We start from the raw sequence: 25678 nt of genomic DNA, 5'->3' as shown, positions 1-25678 counted from the left end.
TATACAAGTCGTAAGTAAATGAACTCCGATGATCTGGTGCGGCATGAGCACTAAAAATAGCTTTAATCAATCAACTTTCTTAAAAATAAGAATGTTCCTAAAAGTGATGCCAGCACCAGCCAGTGCTGCCTCCTGGGATTTTTGTTCTGAGTCATTTTTCTCGCAGTTCCTTTCTTTCTTTTTTCCCTTTCATTTTTTTGTTCCTGCTCCTATTTACCAAATGCCATCGAGTTTGGGCTGTTTTCCATTACTTAGCATAAAGGATGAGGTGGATGTTGCAGACTTTTAAAGCTGTTTTTGTCTCTGGTTGCATAAGGTGATGAGAAGTGTTCTTCCTACAGCTTGCTGCTGTTTCCCAGGTTTGGATGGGGCCACGGGCTACCTGATCTGGGACCCCTGTCAGGGGTGGAGCTCAAGGGGCTGTAAGGACCTATAATGGTAATGCTAAGTCAGGCCCTGAAGCAGTGACTGAGCACCTGGTAGGAAGGCAGGGCCAGCCCAGGGGAGCTCAGGTGTATGCAATACATTTGATTGACTGGAAGGGGGGAGCCAGGATCTACCACTTCCCAGACTTCATTTAAGGGCTGACAGTGGAGGTGAGGGCATCTCTTCGCTGGAGATCCCTGCCTGCCTGATACCTTCCAAAGGTAAGCAGCTCTTTCTCCTTCATTTCTACATCTGCTGCATTTGGGCTTGTTCTCATTTGCTGTAGCGAAAGAATTTGTTGCCCTGCTATTATCATCCCGTTGTAACATTACAGGACCCTTCCAATCCATTCTATGATTCTCCAATCCATTCTATCATCCTGTGGTTCTGTAATCATTAAGATCCCTTCCAACCTGTGTTATGGTTCTTCAACCCAACTTATTCTCTCATTGTATGGTTCTGTAATCTTTAAGATCCCTTCCAACCCAACCATTCTACAGTTCTATGATTCCTGCAAGCGTTTTGCTGCTACACAGCCATGTTGCTGTCTCCTATGGTAGCTGCTTTGCATGTGTCCATCCCAATGTGCATCCTTATGGTGGGGACTGAGCATCCCACATCTCCCCCTGGCTTCCAGCTGGCCTTGTTTCTGAATGGAAAATAAGACTGTGGAGCTGCAGAGCAGGAATTACATCCCCAGGTGCTTTGCATGCTCAGCTCTCCAAGGCTGCTCTGAAAAATCCCTGTTCATATATATATATATATATATATATATAAAATGTGTGTGTATGTGTATATTTAGTGCATTAGTCACATCTTAGACTGTAAAAGCTGAAACTTCAGTTGGCTGCTGCTTCTGTAAACATATGTTCTCCTTGTAACTATAACTTGGCTTTTATTGCTGTGTGTTGTTCCTCGGTGCTGTGTGCAGTACGTACGGATATGGTAACAGTCATAATCACAATGCTGCCAAATCCAGGCCTTTAAAATAATGGGTTAAGTCTCCAAAATCCCCTGACTGGTTTAAATATAATAAGATTATTTGAAAACAGTAAGCACCGTGAGCTTGTCTCACTCACTGCTTTGCTGGTGCTGGGTACTGGGCTCCCACTGCTCCATTGTGGATTGAGGCCGGGGCAGCTTCTTCTGCCTCTGAGGTGAAGCAGCACATCCTTCATCATGAGACTTGGGATGGAGCAAGGAACTCTGTGACACCACAGTTTTACTGTGTTTATTGCAGAAATATTTCTAGAATTCAAGGGGTGGGTGGTAGAGATTATCTTGATGGTGAGGTGAGGGAGGAGACGAGCAGTGTGTTGGGGATGTCTGAGCTCTTCCCATGGGGCTCATACCTGGAGTGTTGTGCTCATATTTTTTGGGGGGGAGAAGAGGAAGGCACTGAAATGCAGGGCTGCAGGCATGGCAGTGCACCTGGGCAGCATTAATCTGAGTATTAAAAACATTGCTTTCTGGTTAGACAGGCATTTTCTTTTTAAGCCTTTCATTTTCATATTGAAGGAGGCTTCCAGATTTTTAAAGAAAATATTAAGATTTTGGCCTACAGGCCAAGAAATCCCCTTATAACACTGTGCAAATGTGTAAGTACAGTGAAATCTTCCAGAAACAGGAACTCTCTTCATAGTTTTTCTGGATGAAATGTGTGCAACAGAGATCCAAGCTGCATCACTGCCGTTCATTCTGTACCTCTCTTTGTGCCAAGAATCAGAAGTTTATGGGGGGGAAGGTGCTGGGGGAGGCTGAGTCTGCTTTGGGGGTTTTTCAGTAAAGCAGAGTCATCCTTTTCTGTTTTGTTGCTGTGGGGCTGAGGTCAGCCATGTGTTAAGATGTGGCCATGCTGGGGCATCTTTGGGTAACCAGCACTCTCCAACCTCAAGCTACTGCTGGTAAAACCCCATGAAAGCTGCTGGAGAGCATCAGCCCCAGCCCTTGAGCTAGCAGCAGGTGCTACCAACAGAACTGTGGGGCAGGGCTTCGCTTCTGTGCTGCCTCTTATAAACACAAGGCTGGATTTCAGCAAAACAGCACGTGCAACTACGTGAGCTTGGCCCAGATTCACTTTGGATGCTGTTATCCTGGAATGTGCAGCAAATCTTTTTGCTACGATTGCCTCCAGCGGTTTGTCTGGATCTCCCTTTTGCATCTTTTTCAAGTCTGAGAGCCAAGAAGTTGGCTGCTTCTGAAGGGGTTGGTACTGGAGCAGTGATATCCGTGGTAGCCTGGGGTACCTGTTTTGCAGTCACAAAACGGGGCTCCTTTGGTGTTAGCAGCAAGGAAGCGGGGAGTGAGCTGACATTGCCTTGAATATCTGTGTACCGGAGAGAGGGAGGGAGGATTAGTCCCATTAGGGCAGAGCTCTCGGGGTAATCCTGCTTTCAAATTAGGGAGCAAATCGCCATCTTTAATCTGATTCAAAAATAAATAGGGCAGAGACTTAATGCTTCCTCCTCCGCTCCTTTCTTCCACCAAAGCAGAGCTACTCCCCACACCTCCTCCTCAGCCTTTTCTTCCAAGGCAGACGAAGTTCTTCTGGCTTCTTTCTTGCTGCTGCAGCTTTGCTGTTTGTGATTTGGCATCAGGGTGAGAAAAGATCTAAGCAGCAAACAAACTGTCCGCACTTCTGGTGTCTCCATTCAGCAGCAATTAAGCCTTCATGGAGGCAGGCTTTCCCTTGTTTTATCTGGGAAAACTCCATTCTGATAGTGTGGCTTTCAAAACCAGTCTATGCTGATGATTCGGTTTTGACAAATCAGTGCTTTCTAATGGGAAACAAAACCTAAATCTTGTTTGGTTTTGCTGGAGACAGAGTCTGGGATGGTTGAAAGCTGACTGAGAGCAGTAACAGAGGAAGCAGCCCATGTTGGACAGTGATCTTGAAGCCTCGTTCATTCTTGCTGTGAGGAAAAGTCCAGGGGATGTGAGCTCAGTGCTTCCCCATCACTGCTGCAATGGAGGAGCAAGATTGGAGCAAACAGATCCTTATGTTTCCTTCCTCCAGGGGAAGCAGAACTCATTCATCAGCACTGCTACACAGGTTTTACTTGTTCGTGGCTCAAAATCCATGTGCTTTTATTTATTTCTTTAAAGAAAAAAGTAATCCGCATGTGTAAGTGAAATGAATGTGGCTGCAGGCACCCTGGGAACAGTCCAGGAGCCGTGTTTACAGGGAGTTCTATACGAATCCCATCAAGCAATGCAAATATTGTAAGTAGGATGTGGCCATGGGTGAGGATTTGTTTGGGTCTGACATGGGCTGTTCACTCCGTGGAGCAGGATTACTGCTCTGCTTCTAATTAGCTGAGAGGAAAGGAGAGCCAGACAGCCCCTAAAAATGTCAGAAATCAGAACAAAGTCAAAGGAAGGGGGGAATTAAAACAGACCAGTGCTGGCACTGCTGCAGCACACGAGTGCTCTGGGGTTGTAGCCAGAAGCTCACCTGCTCCAGCTCCCATCATGGAAGCCTGGTTTTATTTGTTTCAGTTGTTTGGTTTATTCCATGTATTTCCATTTTAGGCAAGTTCAAAGAAGGCAATTTTTCATTATCAGAAATAAGACAATGCCCACGTTCTACCCTCTCCATGATCCCTCGCTCACATACACTGATGTGTTTGAAAGCATAAAGGTTTATTCACACACAGATGTTTCCAATTATTTTCCAAAGAACAGTTCTCTCATTCATCTTTAATGCATGAAACTCCTGTTTAGTTCCCCAGAACCTTTTTTTTTATTATTTGTAATAGTTATACCAACAGCAGCAACCATAAGCTCTGGGCCTGTTTTGCACTGATGCAAATCACCACTTACTGTGCTGCTACTATTAATGTTGAGCACGGGTGGATCCTGCAAGACAAGTGCAGTCTTTTTTGGTGGCTGTGGAGGTATCAAGCCTGGAACCCTTTGCTTCCCTGAAGCTGTGCTGAGCGCCCTGTGTTCTACATCCCATCTTGCAGCCTGTCAGCATGGCTGGCCCTGCCAAAACGTGTGCTGGTTGTGATGGCTTTGATTTGGTTTCAGTCATGATGCAGAGTTTGAGTTGAACTCCATGAAGCTTAGAAACCATGCAGGACTTCAAACTTTAGCAAATCTGGGATGCTGAGGGGCGTTTTCAGTTTGTGTGATGAGTGAAAGATTTGTGATGTTTAAGTTGTGCAGTTCCCCAGCTTCCTACTGGCAACGTGTGCTCTCCTTAACTCATCCTCTCACCTGGTTCGAGCACGTCAGCATGCTGGTCATCCTCCTGAACTGCGTCACCCTGGGCATGTTCCAGCCCTGTGAGGATGTGGAGTGCCAGTCGGAGCGCTGCACCATCCTGGAGGTAAGGCTGGCCCTGAGCTGGGACCCATCATGTCCCCATGATACCCAGAAAGCCCTGCATGTAGGGGTGGTTTCTGGACACGACACACTTGGGCATTGATAGTCACTCTGGCATGTGGTAGTGCAACACGATCAGTGTATCTGAATCCCTTGTGTATCTGCTGCTTTAATTGGCTTTGAGTGTTCCAGCATTAAAAGGAGGTGAATGGGATCCTTCGCAGCAGCTCCTGCCCCTTTCAAAGCCTGATAGTGGCTGAATGATAACAACATATTGAGTGTATTTGTGAAAAACAGTGTTATCCCAGTGGACTTGCAGGCTGAAAAGGGCTGTGACTAAAGCCGTTGCTATTCCATTCTGTCACAGCTTGCAGGAGTTAACGGACGCCAGAACATAGGGTAGAAAAACCTTAACTCCTTTATGGAGACATTTGGATGCCAGCTATTAAATGAAGTGAAATAATGGAACAAAACTCAAAACTGTAGTTTATCAAGGGGTAAGGTAATATCCAGAGGAGGTGAAGCTCACACAGCCATGTGGGATATGGGTATACAGTGGGAACTTGGCTACTTGGCTTTCACGTGGACACCATCAAGTTTACCAATAATCTACCTAGGCCTTCAAATGGAAATGCCAGAGACTAATGCTAAAGCTTTTTGGGCAGCAGACATACCGAGGAGTTAAACCCAAGGGTTGCCATTGCCCACCAAGTGCTGTAGGTCATATTTCTAAGCTCAGTAGGTGGCACTTTGGTACCATTGCCCAGCCCTGCAGCCTCTGCCAGGGTGTACAGTGCCTCTGCTTTCCCTTTCCATGGTAAGAGAACACAGTAGAACTGACTGTAATAATCTTTTACTGGTCTCCAGGCATTTGACGACTTCATTTTCGCTTTCTTTGCGGTGGAGATGGTCATCAAGATGGTGGCTCTGGGGATCTTCGGGCAGAAGTGTTACCTTGGAGACACGTGGAATCGCCTGGACTTCTTCATCGTGATGGCGGGGTCAGTAACAAAACCTCATAACGTTGCCTAAGATGTGAAAGCCAGAAAACCCCAGAGAACCCAGTCTGTAGGTTGTCCTGGCTGGTTTTCATAACATCTTGTGTAAGATTTCCAGCTCCAGCCAACACCAAGTCCCATAAGTCTCATTTGGTTTAACCTCTGGCAACCACACCAGGTTATGGATTGCAGTGTGGCTGTCAGGGCGAAAGCCTTTGGGTTGCCAGTAGGGATCCTTTGGTCAATGTCAAACCAGGTGTGTGTTGATCCAACCCAGTGCTCATGCTAAGGTTTCCATCTTGAGAAGGGATGAAGAATGCACACAGCAGCTCAGTCCTGCTCCTGCCCTGTGGCACCATGAGAGTGAGACAGAGGCAGAAATTAGCCAGACAAGGTCCATCAAGCCTAAAATCTGTTTCAGAAAGTTGAAATCCCAGTGCAAGAGGCTCTCCAGAAGTTGACTAGCAGCTCCTGTTGCTTATCCTCCCAAATTATGAGTGCATGCACATGTCTACAGTAAACTCCTGCTGGTTTATATTTATACTCTGGCTCCTACAGCTGCTTATTTGTGTAGGATGTGTTAATAAATAGATAGAATTTATTTGCGGAATCACCCAAGGAAGATCTGTCTGCTTTTGACATCAGCTCCTGCCTGCAAAACTGTAACTGTGTGAACTGAAAACTTGGCAGGTCTAGGACTTTATTCTATAAATAGATGGATTTTAGAAACTCCAGGCTCTCTTACCTGCTCAGTGTACCCTGTGAAGGGATAGACTGCTTTAATGACAGAGCTCTGCCTTATTTCTTAATTCCTGGTTTTATGATGACCAGCCTGGGGTTAATTAGAGCACTCCTGTAATATGTTGGGCCATTTTTACCCTTACTTTAGCAATGTGCAATCTTAACTGCACTTAGAGTTGCATTTTGATCCACATTATTTGTCTGGCATACAGCTTGGAATGGCCCTACAGGCTTGAATCAAACAGGAGCCCTCCTGAGCAGAGCTGCTTTGAACCAGTGTGAAGTTTCAGCCTAGGGAAGAACAGCAAGAACAACAACAGTCAATGATAATTACTCTTTTCTTTCCCAAGCTGCTGCAGCAGCATTTAAACATTTAGTAGAAGAGTGGGGCTGTGACTGTAGGGGAAATGTGGGGTCAGAAATGTGATGTCCATAACCAACACACCAACAGGATCCCATGCTGAGCTCTCCTGATGGGCAGGCAGAGCCATCAAACAGATCATGGTGTGTGTTGTATTTGAGTGTATTTGGGCCATACAGCAAGGGGCACACAGTTGGAATAACAGGTGCTTTTATCAAATAGTAGATGGATGTGATGCAGTTCTTACGAGGTGTTTCTGATAAGAAGTGCTGCACAGAGCTGCCTACGTTGTTTGTCCCATTCGGTGTCCTTAAATAAGCTGATTTGGCTGACAAGCAAGTGTACCAAAGACAAAGGAGGGTGAGCAGGGAAACTACAAAATAAACATATCTTCTGCCTCTAGCAACAGATTGTGTCTGAAGTTTGTTCCAGCACTGAAAGCCCTTTCATGTTCTGCTCGCCTGAGAAATGTACCCTGGAAAATTTCAGAGCAAATGGAGCTCACAACCCCTGGGTCTGTCCAGCAGCCAAGTTGAAAGCATTTCCCAAGCATCAAAAATATTGCCTACAAAGGCTGAAAGCAGAGGTGTTTCTTGTGCATCCTTCCCTGGAGGTGCTGCAGGCTCATGTGGTATGCTTTGGACATCTTTATCTTGACAGCTGGAGGAGTGGGAGCTATTCACAGCAGCAAAGATTGTGCCTCCTGTTTTCCACTACTGGGAGGCTGTGGGGAGTCACCTCTAGTCCATATCCCAAACGTCCAACTCCAGCGAGTTTCCATTGGAGTTTTCCAAGGTATCCTTGGCTGAGAAGTGCAGTGTGTGAAGAGGACCCCTTGGCAAAGGATCCTTGGACTCTTCCATGAAGTCTTGAGGTGATTTCACTGCAACAGGTCCAACCTGGAACCCATCACTGTCAATCAGGTGGATCAAGATGGCTACAGTGGGCAACTTGCTTTGAAATCCTAAGTGGAGTGTCATGGAAATCCAGAATGCTGGAGTTAGAAAGGCTGTTTCCTAGGCCATACTGTGGATTATTCATCTTTCATCAGCACTGTTGAAGCTCCAAGTGAAGCCCTAAGAGCTGGCCCTTAAACAAACACGTGGGTGCATGGAGCAGTTCATACTTTCACATGCTATTAGGAGTTCAGAAACTGTCTCAGTTACAGCAAAACCCACGTGTTCATCCACCTGATAAATTGTGTGTGTGCTTTGCTGGGATCAAGCCAGCCAGCAGGCTCAGGCTTCTGTTCTTTGCATTGAGACAATGCTGTCCCTGTTCCTTCAAGGGCTGCTTCCCGGATGGCCCCATTGCTGGCTCAGCCCCTTGGTGCAGGTGGGAATGGGATCTCCACTGAGTGGTCCCTGCAGCCCCATTCTGGCTGCTCAGTGAGCACATGTTGGGTGTAAGGTCTGGTGTTGTTCTGAGTTTTCAAGCTGTTTGTCATGTTGGGCTGAGTTCCTATGTACAAGCTTTAAGGTGGCTTTGATTTATAAAGATACGTTAACTGCCTCAGGAAAAAGAAAACAACACCTCCAGGAGGTTATCACATGGCTGGCCCCAAGTCACTGCTGGGCACAGAGCAAGGTTCAAGGAGCAAAGTCACCTCCGTGCCATGGCTGTTGTGAGGTGACACCAAGAAGCTGCAGTCCAAGGCAAAAGAGAAGCAAACATCCGGATATTCCCAGGCAAACTTTGCAGAGCGAAGCAAAGCACCAAATAAGCAGTTCAGGGACACCCAGGCAGTGATATTCCCACGTAAGGCTGGTGCTAAACCAAACCTTATTTCTCTGTTGCCTGAAATCCAGAAAATATGGCTACTTTTTCTTGATGGTACATAACCATTTTGGTCCATCCTGGCTGGAGAATGCTTAACCTGACAATCTCTCCACTGAAGCTCCTTCTGACAGCAGTTCTGCCTTCCTCCTTCTGTATCTGTTGGTTTCATTATTTTACTTTCAATGCTTTTTCTCTGTGGCATCCAGCAGCTTACTCATGGGGTTCTTCCAATGCTGTTACGTTATTTGAACAGACGTGGTGAGAGATTTGTGATATATTTACAAGTGTTTCCCCATAGTCAAACTCATAAATTGTAATTACAGCCATGCTAACTAGCCATAACCCCATTTAAAAAACAACACTACTACCCACATTTGCTACTCATTGCTATAAAAGAAGAAAACCGACTAAACTTTATGTCCTTCCCAGCCTGGGAGAGAAATATTTATGTGAAATGGAGACTGAGCATAAAAAATAAAATGTTCCTTATTCTTAATAATAAAATGAAAACAAAACTACTTTGTAGTCATTTGTTGGCTTTATTGTTCATACTTTGGTCATAGGAGGATGGATAAGTTGGTGTGAAAATGCGCTGGGATGAGGGCAGGGTGTGTACCATCAGGGCATCTGATTGATGTGGAGCTGTGCACAATGAGATAATGGCAAGGGGGAGCTGTGGGGAGCTCCAGCTCTGTGTCCCCTATTTATATCTCCCTGCTGTGCTGAGTGGACAGAAGCTCCCCAGGTGTATGCCTGCTGGTTGTCCATGCACTGTGCTGCTCACAGCCCTTCAGAGATGAAAATATCCATTATATCTTGTATCAATGGTATAGCAGGAGCTGCTCCCCCACCCCATAGTCTCATGCCCATGGTGCACCCCATGCCCTGACATCTCTTCTGTCTTTCCCTGCAGCATGATGGAGTACTCCCTGGATGGACACAACGTCAGCCTGTCTGCCATCCGCACCGTGCGTGTGCTGCGGCCGCTGCGAGCCATTAACAGGGTTCCAAGTAAGTAACCATCAGCATGGCTTTGGAGGGCTCTGCCTTAAGCCTTGTGCTATCCTCTTCTCTTGCTGCCATGGGTGAGCTCATTGATTTTGGTTTGTTTTCTTTTTAATCTGGATTTAGACATCGTTTGTTAGTAGTAGTGGAGTTAGCAAAGGGCAAGGGAGATAAGTTCCCATAAAGAAAGGGGAGAGATCCATTCTAAGAGAGATCTTCTTACTGGGGATGGGCTCTCTTTTTTCCTCATGGTTATTTAAGGTCTCTCAGTCTCTTTATGTTCAGGATTTGAAATGTGGTATTCTCCATTGTTGGTAAAACACCATGGAGGGTTTGCTGTCGTGTAGAACAAAATTGGGTTCATCCACAGTAAGAAGGTTCAAGTGGTCCCTAAATCCATTTTCGAGTGGCTTCAGCTGCTTGTCTCCTAAATCCAATTTGAAAGATGAACCAACAAGGTGAAATAATTTCCTGCCATGCCAGCTGTCTGCTAAGCGACCCTTGTAAGACACTAATTTCATTGCTCTTTATTCTCTTCCTAACCATACTCTGCCCAATACCAAATGCAGCAGCAGCATTGCATGAAAATCATGCACGCTTCTCACCACAAAAAAAAAAAAAGTACATTTTGGGGTCTTTGTAAGAGCAAGTTTGACACACCCCACCAGTCATAGAGTCATTAAAGTTGGAAAAGACCATTAAGATCATCAAGGTCAACCACCCTCCCTGTGCATCCTGCTGGGTTTAATTGCCCATCACGTCGGCACACCCACAGGCAGCACAGCAAACTCCCCTGGGTCAGTTTCAGTTCCAGTGCTTCAGACCAACGTGCAGTTCTTTTTGTCAGTCTGGTGTTGGAGCTTTGAAGTGCAGCTTTCAGGCTGTCTTTTGGTCAGAAGACAAGAAACAGAAAACCATCGCGTTTTGTTAATATCGTATGAGATTAAACCCAAAGATTTAAGTCCATTTTTGGTATTGCCCAGCATGGTGGGTATCCAGGCTGGTCTAACACCATTGCCAGCATCTCAAACCAGTTCCAGGCTGGAATCAGCATTCCTGGAGGACAGATAATTACAAATTTACCTGCTCCCTCTGATTGGCACTTTACTGCTGTCACTGCTGCAAACCAATGCCATAATCCCAGGGCCTGCAGAGAAAGGATAGCAAAAACCCTCTGTGTGTTGGATTTTAGGGTCTCCAGCGATGTTCTGTTGCTCCTCTTTCATCCATAGGGATGCTCCACCTCCAACAGAGGATCACCTGGGACACCCCCACTTCTCAGTCTGTGCCCATGACCCCAGTGCTGGGATGCCACCATCCAGAGCAGTGTTTTCAGTCACAAAACAGATATGAATTATGGCTGAAGCCTGGCTTGCAGTTGCAGGGACCCATGAGAAATTGCCCGGCGATGTATCCCTGTGGTGCCTGGGCACTTTCCTGGGCTCCAGCCAGTGCTGCTAGCGTCTTGCTTCCAGGCACAATAAATTCACCCACGAGATGATTTCGTTTGTATTTGTTAAGAAAAGAAAGGAGAACCCCAGCCAATAAAAACATCGTCTCTATTAGAAATTATTCCTTGGAAATGACTGGAAAAATACAATTTCTGCAATTTATACGTTTGGCAGGGGCTGTAATTTGGGTGGTTGTTGGTTTTTTTTTTTACTAGTGGCCACTGCTTTTTCAAGCCCGTTTTGCTGCTTTATGTTTATTTTTCTGCTGTGTGGTTCCAAACCCATTTCACATAGAACGGGAACAAAAAAGAACTCCTCATTTCAGCCCAGGAGGTGCTCGTGGACTTTTCCCATGGCAGAGCTGCACTCTGCTGAGAGCCCCAAGCACCTGGACAGTGAGCAGATGGCTTCCATCTCCAGAACGGTGCTACCAAAGAACATGAAATACCAGAAGTAGCTGAGCAGAAAAAAAGTTGTCTGGCACACAAAGAGGAATTCTAACCATTTTTTGGTAAGATAGACAGGCACAGGGCTGGAGGCATTGTGGTGCGCCGCTCTTGCTTTCACCAGGCCCACGAGCATCACAGGATGAGCAGGAGCATTGGAAACTGGTGGTGAGGTGGCAAATCAGAGGGGGGAAAACAGCTCACATTGGTGTGAGTGCAGCTTGTAGGAGGGCTTGGGTTGGAAGGGACCCTCTAGTTCCAACCTGTGCTATAGGCAAGACCAGGTTGCTCCAAGTCCCATTCCTTCATGGGGTGGCTGATGGGCTGAGGAGCAGACCTCACACAGATGAGAGACAAAATGCTTCCAAAGGTGGCAGTGTCACCACTTGGCCCTGCAGATGCATGGTTTGTCATCATGCTCTTAAACCTGAGCCATTCTCTGCCAAGTGCTGGGCTTGTGATGCATGTTTTATTCCTTCCTATGACTTAGCACTTGCTTTTGTCTCTTGCTCTTTTCATTATTCCTCCTCTCATCAATTATCCACTGTTCAAACGAGAGCTGGTCAGTGTTTCCAAGGCTCATTTAAACTCTGCGGAGCAGCAAGACCTCATTCCCTTTTTATTCTGGCATTCTCTTTGGGTTTGAAGGTGCCCTGGAGCAGCACCCAATTCCTGCTCAGTCCATGCAGGGAACGATACCAGGAGCTGATGGGGACACAAAGGTTTGCTGCGGCCCCATGAGCTTTACTCATTGCTCTATTGTTGTATTGAAGCTGAGAGTTCTTGCACAGAAATCAGCTTGTCCCTGGCATCATAGGTGCTGGCGAGTCCCTGATGTGCATACATGTTCACAGAGAGCCTTGCAGGGATTTGCAGGACTGAATGGAAAATCTGATTGGTGCATCCCAGTTCCTCTGCCCTGGCTGCAAGGCATGGAGCACCCTGTTTGCTCCATCACCCAGCTCTTCTAACCTGTTTTCTCCTTCTCCCCCCAGGTATGCGAATACTCGTCACCCTGCTGTTAGATACTCTGCCTATGTTAGGCAATGTCCTCCTCTTGTGCTTCTTTGTCTTCTTCATCTTTGGGATCGTCGGTGTGCAGCTCTGGGCAGGGCTGCTGAGAAACAGGTGTTTCCTGGACAGGAATTTGGCAACGTAAGTACAGCAGCGGTCTCCTCCTGTTCTTCCTTTCTCCCTCTTCCCTGATGGAGGAGCCCGTGGTGCTGGTGGTGGCAGTTGAGGTGCTCAGAAGTGGTCCCCCCAGCACATCCTCTGAGTCCTATTTCCCTCCCAGCACTTGGACACTGTAGGTTGCTGGCTGCAGGACTCTAAGTCCAGCTAGGTGCTTCTTGTTGGTAGCTTTCTGAGGGTTTGTAGTGGCTTTCTTGTTTTTTTTTTCCTGGAGGATAAAGGTGTTAGCACCATATCCAAGGAAGCTGAGATCCCTGACAGTGGGAATTTGAGGATTTAGACCAAACAAAAGCATGAGAGCATTGTGAAAACTGCTGTGTGGGTCTGGGAGGTCACCCAGCATGGCACAGCTTCCAGCACAAGGTTAATTAGGAGTGTGCATGCTAGAACATGCAGTGGCATAGAGATGCTGCTGAAACACCCTGTGTATGTCTCTGTAGGACCAGTAAGGTAAGTCTCATGATGCTGAAGGCATTAAAAGACATTTGTACCACTCTCAGCCTTGTTACACTTGGAGCTGGCATTGGGTGGCCTGTGGCTGTTGGCTTGTTCCCTGTGGTTCAGAGGTGAGGAAATGCCTGAAGGCAACTAACTGGGGCAGCTCCAGCTCTTCAAGAGGAGATATGGCCTCTAATTATGTCTGTCATCATCTGCTGCCTGCAATGTATTGTCTCAGAAATGAGCAGGTATCATCCCTTGGATTTACCCTGGGTCCTGTTCCTACCTCACACTGAGTACAGTGGTGGCACAGAGCTGTAGCTGGATGGGGAGGGTCCTCCAAACCCACCTGGACCAGGTGTCTAAAATACTGTGTGATTTCCTGCAAAGTGGAGCTTTTAAAACTAATCATGCGATGATTGTTTGCTGAGTAGAAAGATTAAGCAGCCAGGACCTGGGCTGTTACGTAAAGGCTATTAGCAGCATCAAAGGCATCACAGGATCTGCTTATCAGGGTCCCAACCACTCTGCAGCAGTCAGGTTCCTTGTGATCAGCCCTGGGAGCTGTTTGATGAGGCAGGAGCGCTGTGAGATGTTCTCCTTCCTCCTTCACAGCCCATCAGGAGCTTCAGAGGAAACCCAGATTTACTGTGATGCTCTCACCCAGCTTGGAGCTGCCATCTGAGTCTCTTGTTGGGTAAGCTTTAGACCACAGCAAACTGGCAGGAAATCCACATTTCCAGTCATTGAGATAGTGTGCACTGATCCAGCCCTACAGTGGCCTTCATCACCCCGACAGTAAGTTGTGTGGGCGCAAAGGCATGGAGTGAATCAGGAGTAGTGTCACAGGGAAAGATGTTGCACACATGGCCCAAAACTCACAGCTCTGGCCTCAAATAAGCAATTCCCACTGACCAGCAGTAGGATGCTGTCTGCCTGCAAAGCAGCATGGACATGCAAGCTCAGGGTTGGACTGGAGAGGATCCATCACTTGCTCCATCCCTGTGCCGAGCTGCTGTGTTTGGCATCACTGCTGAGAGCCTGGACCATCCATCCCCTCCCAGGGAAAGCTGCCAATGAGAACAAAACAACATCCAAACCTTCAGGCAGGGGCTGCGGGATTAAAGTTAAGCTCTGGTTTTGGATAGAAGTAAATAGAGTGGAGCTCTGCAGGGAAGTAGGAATGAGAAGCTGGTCAACTAGTCTCATCTGCCAAGTCCTACTAAATCCCACTGTTGTTGTTCTCAGCCTGAAATAATTTTCACCAGCACTCCAGCAAGCCATGGGCAATGATGGGTGGATGGTGCCCTGTGCTGAGCAGGTGATGCTCCTGGTTCAGGTTTCCTTCCAGTGCTTTGAAGGGGTGGCCCTGAGTTATGGGGGCAGGGCTCCCCATGGTGTTTTCAATGGATGAGTGAGGCTGTGACTCCCTTGCCATAGCTGGGCATCAGTTCTGGTACCTTGGGGGCTTCTGTGCTTCAGAGCCCCTTCAGCTCCTGGACTGCTTGGTGGCTGGGCAGTTTCACTTAGCAGCAGGAGGAATGGCAATACCAGGATGAGCTGTGAGTGTAGGAGTTTCCCAGCAGTGGGAAATGAAAGGGAAATTTCACCCAGCTTTTATGCTGGCCTGGTCTGAGAGCCTTCTCAGAAGGGCAAGCCTGACCAGCAGTTTATCTGCTAGATCTCAGATGTGCTGTCTCCACACAGCCCCTTTGGTTCCCTGCTGCCAGCAGGAGATGCTGCCATGGTCAATAAAGGATCTGGGTCACCCTCAGTGTGTTGTTGCTACTCCTCACTCATGTGTTATGTTGTTATGCAGAGGAGCGTTTTTCTTCCTTGTGGAGCCTTTCAGAGGGCTCAGCAGGTTGGAAGCAGGAGAGGGGAGAGAGCTGTGAAGTGTTTTGTATTTATCTAATGCTGCAGGACAGTTCTAATGTGAGCGCTTCGGTCTTAATTAACTCTGTATCCGCTTGGTATTGTACTGCCTTTGGCTCCTTGGCTTTTGTAGTAGTCTGCAAAGGAACACACAGCTAAGGCAGGCAGCTGGCAGTTTGAAAGGTACTTCTGAGGGTTGCTTAATTGCTCCTCCCGGCATCTCTCCATGTTGCAGAGATGGGTTGGCAGCGGGGTTTCTTCCAGAAGGCAGCCTCCCCTCAGAGGGACATGAACCTGTTTGGTGCTCCCTGCCTTTTCTCTTTCCTCCTCCATTCCTCAGGAAGCTGAAGCAGGATTGTGCTCACACCGTGCTCCAGCACTTAAGGATGATGCCATGGAAGGACTGAGCCTGGTGCAGATGGGGCAGAGCTCTTCATCCTCCCTTGGTGTGGGAGAGGATGGACTTTCCCGCTTCAGTGCTATCCTTCCTACACATAAACATGCCCAGGGAAATACAGCAAAGCCGCTGTAAGCTCAGAGAAAGATGCATGCTGGGCAGCTGGCCTAGAAAGGGGCGTTAATCCTTTCTAATGTGATAACAAGATCCATTCTGGGGCTTAGTTTCTCATGACTTTTCCCCAGAGCTCAAGAGTCTCTCTATTAGTGGATTCATTACCATTAATAAGTCCTTTGAACTGTGCCTGTTGGCAAGAAACAAGGCAGCCCGATTGACCTTTCGTGCACGTGGAGGTAGGTGGTCTTGGCAGGGCATATTGATTTACACTGTGGATGTTGGGGATACTCATTCTTAGCTTCTCATTCCTGTTCTCTTCCTGTCTTTCCTCTTTTTGGTTTTGCCAGTACGACCTTCAAACAGGGGAACTGGAAGAAGGTGTTAAACTGGTAGTGTTGGCTGCTGGTTGGGGTATCCCTTCCCACTGTTCTCTCTGTGCCACTATGGGACCCTCCCAGCCGCGTTGATGCTCATGGTGTCCTGTGCCCAAGTAAACAAAGAAGGGAGAAAGGCTTGAAAAGAGCTGGGCAGGAACTGTCCCTGCTGTGCTTGAATTGGGCCTGTTGAGGGCAGAACTCTTAGTTTGCAAATTATTATTTTATTTTATTTTTTGGAGGGGTTGGGGGGATGTTGCAAAAAGGAGCAAGGCAGTGAGGGTAAAACCAGTTAACAGCAGAAGCACACCAAACTTCATCCACCCTTTGCAATCAAGCTGTGCTTTATTTTCCTGCTTTTATTTTCCTCCCACAGTCGTTCTTCGCCTTTCTCCCTTGCGTCTCTCCGCAGCTTATTAGATCACAGCCTGAGGCAGCGTGTCTGCAAGTAGCCTTTTCTCCTTCAGCACAGGGCTTCCTAAATTGTGACTCAGAGGCAACATGCGGCCTCTGAGATCTGGCTGGTTCATCGAGAGCCTTTCAAGTTGCAATGCGTAATCAACAGAAAGGCAAGGAATGGGATGGGGTTTGGTCCTATGGCTCTCCAGCCTGGCTGCGTTCTCCCCTTCAATAAAACGGGGTGCGTGGGCTCCCGCAGAACTGGTTGGCACATTACTAGCTGTATCCCTGCCCTGCCTCCACTGGAAGGGTGGAGATCACCTGTGGGGGCTGAAATGAAGATGATTCATCCAGGTCAATGCATCCGTGTCCCTCCTGCAGCTGGGAGGGCATTCAGCTGCGTGCAGCACTGGATGCCATGTGTCACTGTGCCATGGTGTGAAAGGCAGTTTGTGTGGCTGAATGCTGTGTGTCATTGTGCCACAGTGGGAGAGGCAGCTCCCAGGGGCTAGGCTGTGAGATTGGAGCAGAGCATCGCATTGACGCATCAGCCCTTCTGTCTGAGCACTTCTTCCATGGGCAGCGTTCTTGGCGCAGGCGTATGTGTGTCTGCATTTGAACATGAAACTGCTCCCGGGAAAGGAGCTTGTGCAGCCATAGCTGCTAATTACCCAATCATCCCTCCAGATGGTCCCTCTCCCTTTGCAAGTCCAGCTTTGCTCTGGGTAGAATCCTAATTACACTGGCCTGTGAGCTGCAGCATGCTGAGCCTTCCCTCCCACCTGCTGCCAACTGCCTTTTGCGATTGGGGATCTCCTGCTGCTGGTGTTGCTTCCAGGGTGTGGGCAAGGAAATAAGTTTTTGTAGAGTTTCACAGCTCCTCCTGGCTCTGGAGGAAATTTTCCTTTGTGATCAGTTGTAGTCTGGAGGAGTGTCATCTGGAGCAGCACATCCAGATCAAAGGGCATTGCTTTAAGCGAGACAAGAAAGAGCAAAAGATGTTTTCAGGATCACTCAGCCTTGCTGCAGGGATAGGAGTTCAGTGCATAGCTTCAGGTGTTCAGGTTAAGGGCTGTGAGACTTGCCTGTGGCTCTCTGTGCTGCAAGCAGCAGGTTTGGGCACTGGGAGCTGCCCAACCAGAGCCAAAGCTTTGGGTTTACATAGTTCAGCTCATCAGGATTTGATGAGAATTGTGGAGGGCTGTGGAACTTAAACTGGAGGTGCTTCGATGGGGAGGTACTATGTGAGACGTCTTAGCATCTGCCACTGCCTTAGGGACTCAGAGAGCAGCTTTGCAGGTTCCTGGTTTCTGCATCTGAATGCAGCCCCTCTGTACCCACTAAGGCCAACACAGAGCTCTCTGCTGCTGGCAAGGCAGGATAAATTGTTGCTCGTCTCTTCTCCTGCTCACTCTGTTTTTTCACTCAAGTTCCTCTGCTGTCTTTGCCCACAGCCTGTAGCAACTCCAGACACATCCCAGTGTCTCGGTGCCTTTTAGTTCTTTGCAAACTTCCACCATAACCCCCTTTGTGTGACAAACAACTCTGCTTGTAGCGTCTGATCTTGCAGCAAACAGGGTGCTGGTGCAGTGTTCACCTTTATCTTCTGCTTGTTTTATATGGAAATTTCCTCTGAGTGAAACTGTTCCGTGGGCGAGGAAGGAGAGGGCTGAAGGAAAAACATTTTTTCATGTGTTTCTTCCTTGTCTCTCGAATCTTAAGATACGGGGAGGCAGATTTTACAGTTGTGTCTGAGGGGAAATGGGAGTGTTGTGTGATGGGAGGCGAATAGCTGCTGAATGAGTTGTTATTCACAGCCAACAATACCCAATTCCTCTGCTGTGCTCCTCTTGCAGCTGGATGAATCTCAGCACCCATCTCAGGTAATTCATTGACAGAGGAAAAAGTTGTTCAGGAAAGTTGTTCAGGGCTCATTTCCCATTGGCTGTGCCCTGCAGCAATTGCTTTCTCCTAAAGAGCAGTTGCCGAGTGACTCCTGCTTTACTCAGGGGTTATGGGGAGCAATTTCAGGCCATCATACAAAATATCGCTTGCTTGGCAATCATTAGAACTGCACGTATTCAGTAGTTGGGAACATTCAGAACAGACTGAAAGAAAAAAAAAAATACAGCTGTCCTATCTTGAAGAATTACCTGCTCATCTGCAACCCACATCTCGCTTGGTCATGTGATTTGTGTTGCTTTTTCCCCTATCTCTTGCTTGATCCTTGAATCTTAGATCCCCGCCTCTCTGAGCACAGCAGATCTGCTGCTGGAGGTCTTCTCACCTTCTTGCTTTGAGCAGCACTTCTGCAGTGAGTGCTGATGTGCCCCACAAATGCTCATCCATTGGCATGGAGAGGCCTGGACTCAGTACACTGCTTGGAAAAGGCACATCCCTGCCGTGCTGCAATTAGAGAACTTGCTTGTCTTCTCTCTAACAGAGCTTTATAACTTTATCCAGGCCAATTAAATCAGCATCCAGTTCCTGTTAACGTGGGCTTTTTCCTTCTGTAAGAACAGAAGGATGCCCATAGCTGCCTCTCTCCTTATTAAAGTTCAGCTCACTCATCCTGGAGACGTGCTGAGGGGGAAATTTCTTGGAAAGCTGCTTTGCCTCCGGGTCATCTGAAGCATGATCTGAGAATCATGAAGAGCTCTCTTAAAATCCTTAGCTGAAAACAGAAAGTTACCAGCCCTGGCTTTTAGGAAGCACCTGGGCTGCTTTTTTCCTCTCTCTTTACCACTTCATTTCAGCTGTCAGCAGTCTTGCCTCATTTGCTCACTCAGAAAACTCAGGGTGATATTTAACTGAAAGATCACTGGAGCCTTACAGGATGCTGTAAGCAAACAGCTTTATAGGCAATGGTCAGGGCTGACGTCTCAGCTGTGACTTGCTGTCCCCTGTCTGATGAGATGGAAATGGGAGGAATTGGCATTGAGTTGCTGGGCTTTGGGATTTGCAGGCAAAATTGAGGAACTTCAGAGGGATGTAGTCACTGGGACCTTGTCCTCCTACTGATGAGATACGGTCCAGACTCAGGGTCTTACTTTTGGCCATGGAAAGAGGCAGCATAAATGATGTTTTTAGAAGTATTTATCAGTCTTGCTTCTCTTTGGTTGCTCTGTGTGCTGAGGAGCAGGTGCTGGGTTTGCCCTGCATGATGGGCACTGGTGCTCCTGACTCCAAGGACACAGCTGTGGAGTGGACACAGCACAGAGAGAGATGATATTGGGGGGTATAGCTGTGAGATGGCAGCTGTTGTGTGGAGCTGCAGGAAGATCTGTTTTGTTCTGTAGAGAGCAGCCCTTCACAGAATGCTTTAAGCTGGAAAGGACTTTTAAAGGCCATCTGGTCCCACTCCCTGCACTGAGCAGGGACACCCACAGCTCCATCAGTGCTCAGAGCCCCACTCAGCCTGACTGTGGGTATATGCAGGGATGGAGCACTGCCACCTCTCTGACAATCTGTTCTCATCCATCTTTCCTTCTTCCCCTCCAGGACGTATAACCTTACCTTCCTGCATCCGTACTACCGCACAGACGAAGCAGAGGAGAATCCATTCATCTGCTCATCCCATCGTGAGAACGGCATGCAGAAATGCTCCAACATCCCAACCAGGAAGGAGTACAAGGTGGAGTGCACCTTGAGCATGGACTCCTACACCCCAAATTTATACAACCCTGATTTCAGCAGCAAGAATGCCTGCATAAACTGGAACCAGTATTACAACGTATGCATGGCAGGGGATGTAAACCCACACAATGGAGCTATCAATTTTGATAATATTGGCTATGCCTGGATAGCTATATTTCAGGTATGATTCTCTAAAGGTTTCTTGTTTCTTTGTTTTGTCATCCTTTGCTTGGGAGGATTTTGATCAGTGCCTCAGTGGAGAAAGGAATTTGCTTGCCACCTGCATGAAACTGCACATAAAGACATGTAGAGTAAATGAATCAGACACTGTGCACCAGTGCTCCAAGAGAGCACTTGGAGAGAGTGAGGGAATGGCCACTTTTCAGTGTTCTGGAAGAGGGGGGGAAATGCTTTGGGCAGACAAAAATCTGGCAAGTTGTGGCACTGCAGATTAGACCTGGATAAATCCTAAGAAGGAAATCTCTTTGAGAGCTGGGGTCCTTATTTATTGCTGCAGTATCAGGAAATGGAGAAAAATGTCTACATCCTTAAGCAAGATTTAATGTTGTTCTGAAATGTAACAGCTAGCATGATGGCAACATTTCGGCCTGAATCAAGAGTTACAAGGTCATACTGGTTAGCATGGTATGCTATGGGGAGGAGGAAATAACCCAAACAGACTGTTCTGGGTAGAATATGTGGGAAGAGATGTCTGCTTATGTAGGGCTGGAGTCTGACTTGATCCACTCTTGTACAGCTCTGCACTGGAGACCACAGTGCTGCTGGCTCTCAGGCTGGGGAGCAATTCACGGGTGGCAAATGATAAGGCATACTCCAGAACTGAAGCGTTTCCAGTGCATCTGTAGCTCTGGAACAATGCAGAGTTCATCTGCACAGTCCCAAGGCTGTGGTCTCATAGAGCTGGTGGATTTGAAACGAGCTGTGCGTGGTTTTCAGTCTTTATTTTGCAGTTTGTTCTTGATGCTGATTTCTTTGTGCTTTCTGCTACACGTCCTATTTTATTTGGTCTTCCTGAAGAGCAGGTGACGTCTATTCCTGAAAGAGAGACAATCTCCTTTCAGTTTTCTTAATGACAAGTAATTGCTCATTCACCTCTCTAAATTCCACTGCCGAATTTCCTTCTGGTTTCATATTATAATATGAACATAATAACTTGTCATTTTATCTGAGAGCTGCGAAGAGGCGTTTGCTTGCTCTGAGCATCTTGTTTGCTCTCACAGCAGCACAACTCAAATTGCACTGTTGCTGGTGTCAGGGGCTCAAAACCAAACCCAGAAGGGCTCAGACAGACCTCACGTCTCTGATAAGCTGTTTTAAAAGATGCTTGGGTTCTTTCCTGGAATTAACATGTCACAAGAGAATCCTGACTGGTAGTGAGTGCTGCATGAAGGAAAGAGGGAAATCAAAGCATGTGTGTTAGGTGGGTTTCTGGCTGCACTTGTTTTCTCCTTCTCCTGCTCTCACACAAGTTGATGGATTTACCCAAGGAGGTCCTCTGTGGCTCCCACCACAAGGCAACAATGCTCTTTCCAGACAAAGGGCAGAGGCCAATGTGTTGCAGGCTGCCTGTGCGAGTGCACTGAGATTGAGCAGGTGCTTCTCCAGGGCTCCTGCTTCCTTTGAACTTCCCGAGCAGATTTGCAGGCAGCAAGCCTTCGTTTCGTGTTGGTATTCCATTTCTCCAGTACACGTGGCCTGAAAATGTGCAGCTTTTAACCTGCAAAGATTTCAGCTGGTACCTTTGGAAAGAGCAAAGGGTCTGGCAAAGTTGGATCTTGCACCTATAGGTCACTTCAGCCCATACCGGCATGTTTATGGATGAATTTAATGCCACTTAGGCCATCCAAATGCTAAAGAGTGTTTCCAGACAAACAAGGCTCTTACATCTGTATTCCCTTGCCCTCTCTGAGTTTTCGGAATAGGAAATGAGAACAATATAACTCTTAAGTAAAGAAGCAGCTGCTGGGAGTAAGGTGGTTGCTTAGCTTGGGTGTGGAAAGAGTAAAGCATTACTGCAAGAGGTTGGGTGCTGGATCAAAACAATTGCTATAAGCAGAGAACATTTAACAAATAAAGCTGTTGAGTCGTGCTCTCGTTACTTTTAATACTGAGGCTGGGTAGCACCAGGTCAGCAGTTAGATGAGGCCTCAGAGGAAGGAGTGCAGAAAGTAGAACTGATGGCTTTCGTAGCCTGGGAGCTTCCCTGCGAGTTGGTATTGAATTACCAGGCAGAAAGCACTCTGCTGTGCTCTGAATGAGACGGATCCAATTGTCCTGAGCCCTTCTGGGGAATAATGAATACGTGGTACTTTGCAAGGGTTATGACAGAGGACTGAACCTCAAGGGCTGGCGAGCCTCCCGTTTGCATAATGGCAGTCTTAAGACTCAGCTGGATAAAGCATCCCTCATGATTTATCCCAAATGAGTTTGAAATCTAGCACGGTTTAAGAGCTGTCAGAAGGCAGATTGGTGAAATGAGCCCCACAGGTGAAATAGGGAAGGAATCTTCTGAGTACGGTGACTGCAAGTTGTGCCCATGAGTTTTCAAGGGCAGACTGATGCTGTGCGGTCTGCAAACAAACAAAACCAAAAGCAGACTTTGACAAGACAATCTGCATTTCTCTGATCCTTGTGGATGGGATGCCAGTGCAGGAAGCTAGCAGCGTGACTGAGCTTTCTCAGTTGCCAGAGTTTGGATTTGAGAAGCTGAGTTGAAAGACATTTTGCTTTGCAGTAGTGATCCTAAAGTTGCAGGTAACCTGGCATACAGATGGGACACATGGTGGGGCACAGCAGACAGTGACAGACATTGCTGACCTAAGCATAAGAGCAAGAAGCATCAAACAGGAGAGCCAACCCAGTGCTGCATCCATGGGTGTTTGCAAGGATGATAATTCCTTATGTAATCCTGAAAGTGATTCATGTTTTGATTCCCCTCATTTGTTGTGTAATAGACTAATTCATGTATATATTTGTTACAAAGGCACGTTCAATGGCAAATTATATGAACTAATTAGCTTATTAGAGAATAAATGAAAGGAGATAGAACTTAAATTAACTGTGGGGTTTGGCATGATATTAAGATCCCTTCACTGCATAAGAATTTCAGCCATAACAATAAGAGCAGTAATTATAGGTATTGTCACACTGCAAATGATGAATTACTCACCTAACCAAAGTCCAATTCAATTTGAATTAGTGACAGCCTCAGTGGAAGAACCAAAACGCTGCCATGTTCACAGCCATCAGCCTGGAGCAGCCAGGCCTGATTGCAGAAACCCCATTATATATACAATACAAGGGGAGATCAAGGGAACAAACCTCCTCTGTGCCTCCTTCAAGGGTGTAGGTGCAAGGACTGAGTTTTGAGAGCAAGCTTAAGGAAATGTTTGTCCAACACAAATACTTGGCAACTTGAGGGGTCAGGACACTACTGGTGAGGGCTGGTTTTCCTTTTCTGTGGCTCCCTCTTAATATGATGCATTCCAGAAATATCTGCATTTTCCACGGGGGCTTCCTTAGAAGATCCTCTTGAAATTACTATCTGGATGCAGCTCTTGGATTCGTGACTCTCTTCCTGGCTTCTGAGTGCATATTGCTTCTACGAGGCTTCGCTGTAAGAAGACATCTCCGTTAACAAGTTAATCAAGTCCTACAGGTAACACATCTCTGGCCCATCATCAGAAGGCCCTAGCGAGGGAATTCTCAGAGGATACTGCTTTGCATTCAGCATCTCCCTTACTGCTGTCAGAAGGAGGAAAGAAAAACCTGGTCGTGCTCATGAGAGCTGAAGACAGCCCAGCAGGCGCACGACATGATGAGAATGCCCAAGAAAGGAAAAGCTGAATCACCTTCTTAAAGATGTCTGGAAATAGAGCAGCATTAAAGGAACTGTCAGCAGCAGCAAGAGGTTGAGGAGTTATCTTGACGGCGTGCTTAGGAGGTGGAGAGCTCATTGCACCTGGTTCACTGAAGCTAGGAGTGTGTCACAGCCCTGTAGGTGTGGTGACCTGCTCAAAAAGAAAAGTTTGGGATGGGAAGTTGGGGATGTGGTACCCACTTCCTCCTTCATTTGTCCTCCTATGGATGCTGTACTCTGGAGACAACGGCAGGCTGCCTGAGCAGTGTGACAGCCTGCAGTGACAGCCACCTGCTGCTGGCCACCTGCTGACATGGTCCTTTTGTTTGCATGTGAAACTCCCTTTCCTATGCTCCAGTACATCAGAAGAGAAAAGCTCCTGGGAACTTGTGCGAGCTATCTCAATCTAATCACGGATTGATTCACTGCTCCGTGTGCTGATGGGGAGCTTGTTTTGTCTCTGTGCTACTGACTGCTGCCATCACAGTGCCTACCTTGCTCACTGTCCTGCAGATGGGTCAGCTGAGGAGCTTCACATCATGGGATGAGATTCCAGGTTTGGAAGGGGGAAGGTCCATTTTTCCCATTTCTCTGTAAAATACTGTTCCATGCTGTGATCTGCTGGATGTGGGTCCCTACACACCCAAACCGTGCTATGATTCTATGGCTATTTTATGAAACAGAAGGAAGTGGAAATAGCCTGAGGCTTCCAACTGCGATTCTGTGTATGCATGCAACACGTAGTCCTGTGGGCCACGCTTTTCAGAAGCAGCTGTCACTTTGGGTGCCCTTGTTTTAAGAGTTTGTTGAATTGATAATATTTTTTGGCCCAAAAGGGACTTTTCTTGGTCAGGCATTTCATTCTTTAAACCAGGCAAGTGTGTCATTAAACTGGAGATGTGTGTCAGCAGTGCTGAGATGGGCGAGAAGTTTTGGCCATCATCTAAATGATAGGGTTTGAGTTTTGTTGGTGTTTTGTTGGTGTTTTGTTGGTGTTGTTTCTTAATTTGGCCAGCACACTAAACGTCATTTGTTGCATTTGAAGAACTTTCATGCTGAATACCCAATCTAAAAATATCCAGCCCCTTTAAGGCATCTCAGAATGTGCTTCCAAGAGGAAGGACTAGTTGCCTTTGAAAAACCTTTGATTTTGAAGGCTTGGAGGAATTGTCCCACATAGCACAAGCCAGAGTTATCCTGATTTCAGGACCAGGCCCACCAATGTGGGGCTTGTGCAGCAAGCTGTGGCTTTCTGGAGTAATATTAGTGATAAAAATCCTTGCTGTCTGTGTTGGGCTTAGTACCCCAAACTGCTGCAGGTCCCAGTGGTTCAGCTTTCAGCAAGGCTCTCAGTCTGGCGTAGGCTGCCTTTTTGTTGCAGGTGCTTCATCTTTCAGCTTTGCTATGAAACTCTGATTTATGGCTCTATATGATAATGGACTCGTTATTGCTGAAGTTAAGCAGTTAAGTACATTCCCTGTGCATAAGATACTTTACACAAACAATGAAGACAGGATAATTATCCCAGTAAATCAAACCTCATGAATATGGACTGAGATGTGATTTGTTATAAGCAGCAGTCATCTGAAATCAGGGATGTTTTTGCTGTCAGATGAGGATCTTGCATTATTTATCACTAAATGGGGAGACAGCAACAAACCTTTATTGTGCAGCAGGAATTGCTGTGGTTTGATGCCACTTTAAGCTCTTCAGTTCAGTTTCACAATGTTCAGAGCCACCCATAACATCACGACCTGCCCAACTTCATTTCATGCTGGCTGCGCTCTGCTTTTTGGGATCCGCTGTGATTTGGTAGTGTTGGCCAGGGACCGCAC

At 47.1% G+C, this 25678-nt stretch overlaps 1 protein-coding gene across 3 annotated transcripts in view; it reads left to right on the top strand.

Moving 5' to 3' along the window:
• The window catches only part of CACNA1H (calcium voltage-gated channel subunit alpha1 H), a 191115-nt gene that overhangs the window by 83157 nt on the left and 82280 nt on the right, over positions 1–25678 (top strand). For all 3 annotated transcript variants that reach the window (XM_072348953.1, XM_072348954.1, XM_072348951.1), the window contains exons 3-7: positions 4648–4759; positions 5623–5756; positions 9548–9645; positions 12532–12691; positions 19829–20144. In XM_072348953.1, the coding sequence (XP_072205054.1) occupies positions 4648–4759; positions 5623–5756; positions 9548–9645; positions 12532–12691; positions 19829–20144 (820 nt within the window). The remainder of the gene's footprint in view (positions 1–4647; positions 4760–5622; positions 5757–9547; positions 9646–12531; positions 12692–19828; positions 20145–25678) is intronic.

Source organism: Excalfactoria chinensis, chromosome 14 (assembly GCF_039878825.1).
Source record: "Excalfactoria chinensis isolate bCotChi1 chromosome 14, bCotChi1.hap2, whole genome shotgun sequence".
Classification (NCBI taxonomy): Eukaryota; Metazoa; Chordata; class Aves; order Galliformes; family Phasianidae; genus Excalfactoria; species Excalfactoria chinensis.
This window is presented reverse-complemented; position numbering and strand designations above follow the sequence as displayed.